Here is a 7502-nt window from a genome sequence, read left to right as displayed (position 1 = left end):
TCCAATACCCATTCTCCAAAATTCTCACATCTTCTCATTTTTTCCAACAATGGCTTCAAAGTTATCATTTTCAATGATTCTATGCATTTTTTCCATCTGGGTTGTTAATGGTGCTGACCATGCTCCAGCACCATCAGTGGATTGTTCATCTGTTATCATATCCATGTCTGATTGTTTGTCATTTGTAACAAATGGAAGCACTGTCACTGAACCAAAAAAGACATGTTGTTCTGGTTTGGAACATGTTGTTAAAACTTTTCCAGCATGTTTATGTGAGGTTTTCAAAACCAGTGCTAAGTTAGGTGTTGCCTTGAATCTCACTAAGGCTGCATCACTTCCTGAAGCTTGCAAAGTCACTGCTCCTTCTGTTTCTAGCTGTGGATGTAAGAAATCAACCCACAACTTTCATATCAATAGCTTCTTGCATCATTCATATTAAAGTTTGGTTTTTTATTTTTGGGTTTTCTCACATTAATTTTTTGGGTTTTCTATTGTGTACAATGATAAAAAAACTTGTTTTTTTTTGGATTTTCTATTGTGTGTGACACGTAATTGAAAACCCTTTATTTTTCTCTCTATGTTCTCTATTAAAGTTGTTTTTTTATTGATGACATTGTGGAGAAAAAAAGTTAATTTCTTTGTAGATTCATATTGGTAATTTGTCTCTGTTGTTTTTCAGTGTCTGTAGCTCCTGCTCATGCTCCTGCTCCTGGTATGTGTCCTCTACCTAGTTTTATGTATCAAATTATAATCTTTTGCTTTTTGCATTTGAAACTTTTTGTGAAGGGTGCATTTGAATTTTAATACTTTATGCAATGTTCAAATCTTTGTTTTGTAGTTTTTATGTTGAATTTTGTTTCATGTTAATGGTGGGGTCATATCCTTAACCAGGATAGTATCAATATGTTAATAATATATCCTGTTTGTTGTTTTCATTCTTTTGTTTCTGGCTGTTGATCTTCTAGATATTCCTTTATGTTACAATTTTTATATTAATTAAACATCATTATCATATTATAAAGAGAAAATAATGTATCTGATGTCTAACAATCTAAGTTTTATTCACCACTCATATTTAATCATCGACTCTTTAAAAAATCTAAATAAATGATATAACGACTATGCGATATATCTATATTCTACTCTTTTATAAATATAGTTGTGGACCTTACAACTCTCTTTCCTCATGTGCTCTACGGTCAATACAGAATGTTTTGACTTTTGAAGTCTTTATATGTAACAGAATTTAGTTTAGATAAGATTAAACAATCTAAAGGGTAACAAATGTGATCTATTGCACGAGATTCTTACCTAATAAAATATGGGCCTTACCCCGAAGTTATCACCTAGTGAAGTATGGGCCTTACTCGAGAATCGAATGTTTCGAGTAGAGACATTTGATCACTAAAAATAAAAAATCTCGATATATTCCTTATGTACCATGTGATTTTTCATTTTTCACACTTGCTATTCATGCATAGTTAAGTTTATTTCATTGTACAAAATCTCAAACATTTTGATCTTTGGAGTTAGTTTCTAACTTCATTGATGTTCCTAATTTGAATGACTATAAATAGGTGCAATCCACTCTCCACCACCATCTCCATCGACACCGGCTACTCCTCCGCCGAGTTCGGATCACGAGGAGCATTCTCCACCACATTCTGGAGGGAACTCAGCATCAGCATTATTCCCTATTTCAGCTGCATCCATTCTTCTTTGCTTATTAGTAGCTGTATTCTCAGGCTTTTGAGAGTAGAATATGATGGAATATTTTGATGTTTTACTTAGTTTTATTATTATTATTATTATTATTGTACCTGTTCTAATTTTATGTGTGACTGAAAGAGATTAAATTCATAATGAGTGTTGTACTTGTTTTACTAGTACCCTCCTTTTATATACAATATGAGTATGATTTTTTTGCATTGCTATTATAATTCAGAATCTTAAAGTTCTTTAGCTAACTAACTATATATCATTTACCTTTTCAAACACTTTTTCTGATATAGCAAAGCTTGGTTTTTGTTGTTACAAAATATACCTTGTAAGCTAATTTTGACTGAAGATTATAGGTTTTTGTTGTGGAACTTATTTTTATTGGATGATCACAATTTTACAAATTTAATCAAACAACTATCACTTTATTTCTACACAGACCGCCAACAATGTGTTGATTTAGTGATGTAAGGTCTCACTAGATCTTCAAGATGATCAAAAAGTCAATGATTCAATTCTTATGAATAATACTTGATAGTCATTTTTATCATATACATGCTTTTTTTATTGAACCCACAATAAAATATATCTTGCTATTCATACAATACTTCTCATTCTCTCATACAATCGAAGATATTTGTTTTGATTTTTATGGGTTTTTTAATAAGTATTATTTGAATAGTTTGGTGCATCAGTAATTTTGTTCTTAGTAATGGTAAATTTGCGTGTTAAAATTCGTATAGGATAAGATTGTGTACATATACTTCTCCTAAAGTCAGACGAGTAATCAATAGAAGCCTCATACATTAGGTCATTTTTTATTATACTAATAACGAATTTAGTATCTAAGGTTTACGGCTCCCAAATCTTCCATTTTTCCATTCCATCTAGTTCGAAAAGCTCTCAAATAGAATCTAAATATTTAAAAGCAGACTCATCTCTCACCATTACCCCTATTTCTATTGTTTCATTGCTCTTGCAACCAAAATATCTCAACATCTACATCAACCAATTTTGTTCACTTTTATATATAGGATAAGAAGCAGTTTATGCTTACTTATATACTCTAAACATTAAGGCCTAAATTTGATCCCTCTTTAGAACCTCATTTGAAGTCTAAACACACAGAATATCAAATAACTATTGAATGTTCTGCTATACTTTTGTTTTTACTAATATAATTGTGTTCAAATCTGATAGGCTCAGAGGAAGAAATAAAAACAATTGACCCAACAATCTTGATTGTGATTGCAGTCTGTTATGTTTATGTGTAGGGTCATTATCAAGTACAATGAACATTTTCTACCTGTTGAAAATGTACCATTTAACTATCAACAACTTGTTTATTTATATTAGTATAGATGTATAATATATATATATATATATATATATATATACATCTATTTTTCTATTCAAGTAAGCATCATTGAGAAACTCATTATAGTTTTCCACAAGGTACAACATAGTACATAAATAATTGTACTCCTTAAATATGAGTATGAAGTCAACATTTATTTGGTTTAACATATGTACATCATGAAGAAAATACCACCTTACACAAAATAAAATAAAGACAAGGTATAATAAAAAAAGAACACATCATTCTTTCACTTTGGTTTTTATACATGGATCTGAAGTAGAAAAAACCAAGAAAATCACACAAACTACAAAAAGACAAATTCACATGACCCTTTTGCTCATTAGCTTTCCATGTTCCTATAAGCTACCTGAACATCTTTCTGCTTTTATTTATGCTTCAACACTTCAACTGAAATAGCAAAAAAAATTCATGATTCTGCACCCTTTGTACCAAAAGTTGCAACAGCATCAGCCACTGATAGAAAGATTTTATGTTCTCCAACTAAGTCAGTTAAGTTGGATGCATGGAGCTTCTCCATCACAATTGGTCCAGGGTTTGCCAACACAAGCTGTGAAAAAAACCATGCAAAGATGAATGCCATCACAACTATATAATTACAAGTTTTTCTCTTATTTGTACATAACAATATCATTATACAACTCATTTTTCTTTATAAGTAATGTTAGTTACTAAGGATGCAGAAAATGTTGTATTTCTGTGATTGTGTATTACCATTACATCCCTTTTGTGAAGGCTCTTATATAACTCTTCCAAGGAATGGATGCCACTAGTGTCAATATCAGTAACAGCTGCAAGAATATATGGTTCCACAAATAAGTTCATTGACCAAAATTCATCATGAAAAAAAGTAGGAGTTGATTTCATCGAAAGCCTTACGCGACATTTCAACCACAAGATAATGTATTTCGGGTAATTCACTTCCGGTCCTTCGAGTATCTTCATCAGTCAGCCATCTCAAAATTCTAAAAATTATGATTGAATCATTCATTAGGCTCACTATCATCAAATTTTCATTATAGTAACTTATGGTTACCATGTTAAATATGATAGGAATAACAATTACCTTTCCTTGATGTAGTTCGAGTTTGAGAAGTAGATTGCAGAGTCAACTCTTATAATAAGCATGCCAGGAACCTGAGTTGCATTTGGATATTGCTGGATGTTCCTGTAAACACTAGTCCCCGGAAGCTTCCCGAGTACTGCAGTCCTTGGTCTTGTCACTTGTAAAAGGATTTTAGCAAAAGATATTGCAACCTGCATTTAAAAAGTTATGTAAAACACTATGGTAGGGGGAAATTGAAGATCCGAATAAGCAATAAATTTCTTAAGAATTATCCGTTACCGCAATTAGAAGGCCAATCTCAACACTTTTGAAGATCACACCAAAGAAAGCTCCCATGCAAGCTAAGAAGTCAAATTTATCTATCTTCCATAGCAGAATAACAGCTTGAATGTCGATAAGGCCTAATACAGCCGCTATTATAATAGAAGCTAGCACTGCATTTGGTGTGTACTTAAACAATGGTGTAATGACTAAGAGAGTTAACAGTACAACAAGGGCCATAACGATGTTTGATACAGCGGTTTTACAACCGGCCATATAGTTCACTGCGGAGCGAGAAAATGATCCTGCATAAAGATCAACAACACTTAGTAAGATGGCATAAAAAATGCACAAGGTTTCTAGTATAGGCTAAAACAAGATTGAGAATTTGCTTCTTCTTTTGTACCTGTAGCTACATAACATGATGTTAATGAACCAATGATGTTCATTGTTCCTAGAGCCACCATTTCTTTGTTACCATCAAGTGAATAGTCTTTCATGGCAGCAAATGTTCTCCCAATTGCTACAGCTTCCTGAAGTTTAACAAATTTGGTATAAGTCTCTAAAGAAGTTTCCAGAAATGGAACAAAAGGATGAGGAAACAGAATCATACCGTGAGTGCAACCATGCCAGCTACCACACCAATTCGAGCACCTGCGCTCAAATATTTTCCACTGAAAAATATTTCACTAGCAGATGCTGGATTCACACCTTTTTTAATATGTTTCACCTGAAATAATGTACTTTGAGTTTTCCTGTGCTTTATTTTTTTAAACTTCAAATCATTCGATCAACTTTATGATACTTAAAGAATAACACGACCTGCATGTATCACTATCTGTGCCAACTTCCTATGCCACTTACTTTGATTGGCATACGAAGTCGACACAGATAGAGGTACAGTGGATGTTATCCCTCCACTTACTATCGATACGCCTTTCTTGTCAGCCCGGGTAATGTAAACAAAAAGGGTCGACAGTATGACACAGGTCATAGGAGCAATTGCAGCCACCCAAAAGAGCTTCTTTTTCCTTTTAGCCTATCAATCACAACAAAATAGTTATGAAAGTTCAAATAGAAAGGAAGAAGGAAATAATGGAGATTGAAATAGTTGGTATTCTTACAATATACTTGGTTATAAGAAGGAAGGCCAAGAATGATACTCCTATCACTATTGTCTGCCAATTCCACTGCAACAAAATATCAAAGCAAGTATGTTTTAGCATGCTTATACTTTTGCAGTTTCACTTTTTCATCTATAATGATTACTCAACTAGAATTTTAATACAAAAATGAAGCTTTACCCCATGGTGCACTGAACTCCAAACTGAGTCCATGACAGAAACAATGTCGGTTTTCTTAGTGAAGTTTTTTATGCCAAGCAGACCTTTCAGCTGTTGCAGCGCAATAGTAATGGCTGCGCCAGCCATGAATCCGACGATGGCAGCATGAGATAGGAAATCAATCAAGAAACCAAGCCTGCAATATTCATAGATGGTATGTAACACATGAAGAATTTAGGCAAGTCAAGAAGTAACAGTGGATAAGGATCATTTACTAAGTCAATAGTATTAAATTTGTAGTTTTGTACCTTAAAACTCCAAGTGCCATTTGAGTAATTCCTGCAAAGAAGGTAGCGGTAAATGCGAGACGTAGATATTCATGGCTATGGTAGTCCTTAATCTCGTCGGAAAGCATAGTTCCAAGCAAGAGGGACACCACTGCTACTGGTCCTATCGCAATATCTCGTGAGCTTCCCATGAAAGCATACACAAGAGGAGCCACAAAGCTAGTATCTGCACATAGTGACACAAAACCAAGTCATGTAACTGAATAGAAGATAGAACTAACATGTTTATGTTTCTTAAAAGAATTCAAAATACTCACATAGTCCATATTGGGGATCCAAATTTGCGAGCTTTGCATATGCAATGTCCTATTATGCATGTACTCATATGTTAGAGTGATAATCCAAGAACACATGCCAATATGATGGGATAATAATGAAAATAATGCTATACAGAAAAAACAATGGTTGAACTAAGTCATGATTAACCATTTTAACTTATCTCGGTTAGTAAAATATGATTCAGAAGGTTACTCAATAATAATATCATTCAGAAGTTAGTACTCACCTGAGGAATACAAAGACTTGCAATGGTAAGTCCAGAAATGAAATCACTTCTGAATGCTTTAAGGTTGTAACCTCTAGCCCAATCGAAAATCGGGAATACGGCTCGTAGGCCTAGAACAAACTTTCTTTGTATGGTTTGGTCCTTAAACTCCTTTAAAGGGTTGTCTGAGAAGAAAGTTTCATTCACAGAATGTTTGATCTCTTGGAAAAGACTTTGCTTAGGAGGAGATCCAACCTTATGAACATATGGCAATGTTTCGCCATGTCGACCTGAAGAATGAACACTTCTTAGTTCCCCCATAGCCATCGCCACAACCTCGTCGCTGACACGCTGACTCATTTCGGCTCCAGAAACACTTAAATAACCTGCTAAACCACCACACAGTAATTAGTTATGCAGAAAATAGTATGCTGCATAATTGCATTAGTGCAACAATCTATTTTAAAGTCCACTACTTAAAAAGCTGCAGTCGTAACATTTTATCATGTTTAGCTAAGTTTCTTAAAAGAAATCATCATAGCAGTATCTATCATAGTTCAATTGAACAATGAATATTAATTGAGTGCAAAAAAGACACATTGAAAGTAAGTACCAAAAATATGTTATGTGAATTTAGAGCCCCTGAACTTGCTGTTATTGGAAGGAAATATAATGCTTATATAGAGAAAAATCGACTATGCTTGATGTGATATATAAGGTTTGACTTTATTTTAACACATTGTAAATCTATTATTAATCCAAGTCAACCATATCAAATTGATATTAAATATTTCCTACACAAATGACTCTTCATTGTTGAAGGGACAAGTAGTATGGGAAGAAGTGAGAAATAGTGATTTATATATCATGTGAAATACAGAGTTTGCAGACAATTGATACCTGGATAAGTTTAATAAATACAGTTGACTAAAATTAAGAATTCACTATAGTACACACAGAGTTT

General features: G+C 33.4%; 2 protein-coding genes across 2 annotated transcripts; one reads left to right on the top strand and one right to left on the bottom strand.

Moving 5' to 3' along the window:
* LOC109329528 (non-specific lipid-transfer protein-like protein At5g64080) lies at positions 1-1923 on the top strand. Its single transcript, XM_019563214.1, has 3 exons — positions 1-383; positions 680-712; positions 1578-1923. Exons 1-3 carry the CDS (start codon positions 50-52, stop codon positions 1751-1753), a joined length of 543 nt encoding a protein of 180 aa, XP_019418759.1. The 5' UTR covers positions 1-49; the 3' UTR covers positions 1754-1923.
* On the bottom strand, positions 3225-7271 carry LOC109328915 (high affinity sulfate transporter 2-like). The gene is made up of 14 exons (XM_019562557.1): positions 7152-7271; positions 6560-6924; positions 6312-6360; positions 6016-6220; positions 5729-5903; positions 5549-5614; positions 5350-5463; positions 5038-5154; positions 4831-4957; positions 4443-4729; positions 4164-4354; positions 3977-4062; positions 3815-3888; positions 3225-3650 (listed from the first exon to the last, which is right to left on the bottom strand). The coding sequence occupies exons 2-14, from the start codon at positions 6896-6898 to the stop codon at positions 3507-3509; spliced, it is 1974 nt and encodes a 657-aa protein (XP_019418102.1). The 5' UTR covers positions 6899-6924; positions 7152-7271; the 3' UTR covers positions 3225-3506.

This window comes from Lupinus angustifolius, chromosome LG16, assembly GCF_001865875.1.
Source record: "Lupinus angustifolius cultivar Tanjil chromosome LG16, LupAngTanjil_v1.0, whole genome shotgun sequence".
NCBI lineage: Eukaryota > Viridiplantae > Streptophyta > Magnoliopsida > Fabales > Fabaceae > Lupinus > Lupinus angustifolius.
Note: the sequence above shows the minus strand (reverse complement) of the source record. Positions and strands in the feature narration are given on the sequence as shown.

Coding starts and splice junctions, on each gene's coding strand:
- LOC109329528 (XM_019563214.1), top strand. CDS start 50: ATGGCTTCAAAGTTATCATTTTCAATGATTCTATGCATTTTTTCCATC. Junction 384..679: donor TTCTGTTTCTAGCTGTGGAT/GTAAGAAATCAA, acceptor GTTGTTTTTCAG/TGTCTGTAGCTCCTGCTCAT. Junction 713..1,577: donor TGCTCATGCTCCTGCTCCTG/GTATGTGTCCTC, acceptor GACTATAAATAG/GTGCAATCCACTCTCCACCA.
- LOC109328915 (XM_019562557.1), bottom strand. CDS start 6,898: ATGAGTCAGCGTGTCAGCGACGAGGTTGTGGCGATGGCTATGGGGGAA. Junction 5,904..6,015: donor ATGGCACTTGGAGTTTTAAG/GTACAAAACTAC, acceptor TGAATATTGCAG/GCTTGGTTTCTTGATTGATT. Junction 4,730..4,830: donor ATCATGTTATGTAGCTACAG/GTACAAAAGAAG, acceptor ATCTTTATGCAG/GATCATTTTCTCGCTCCGCA.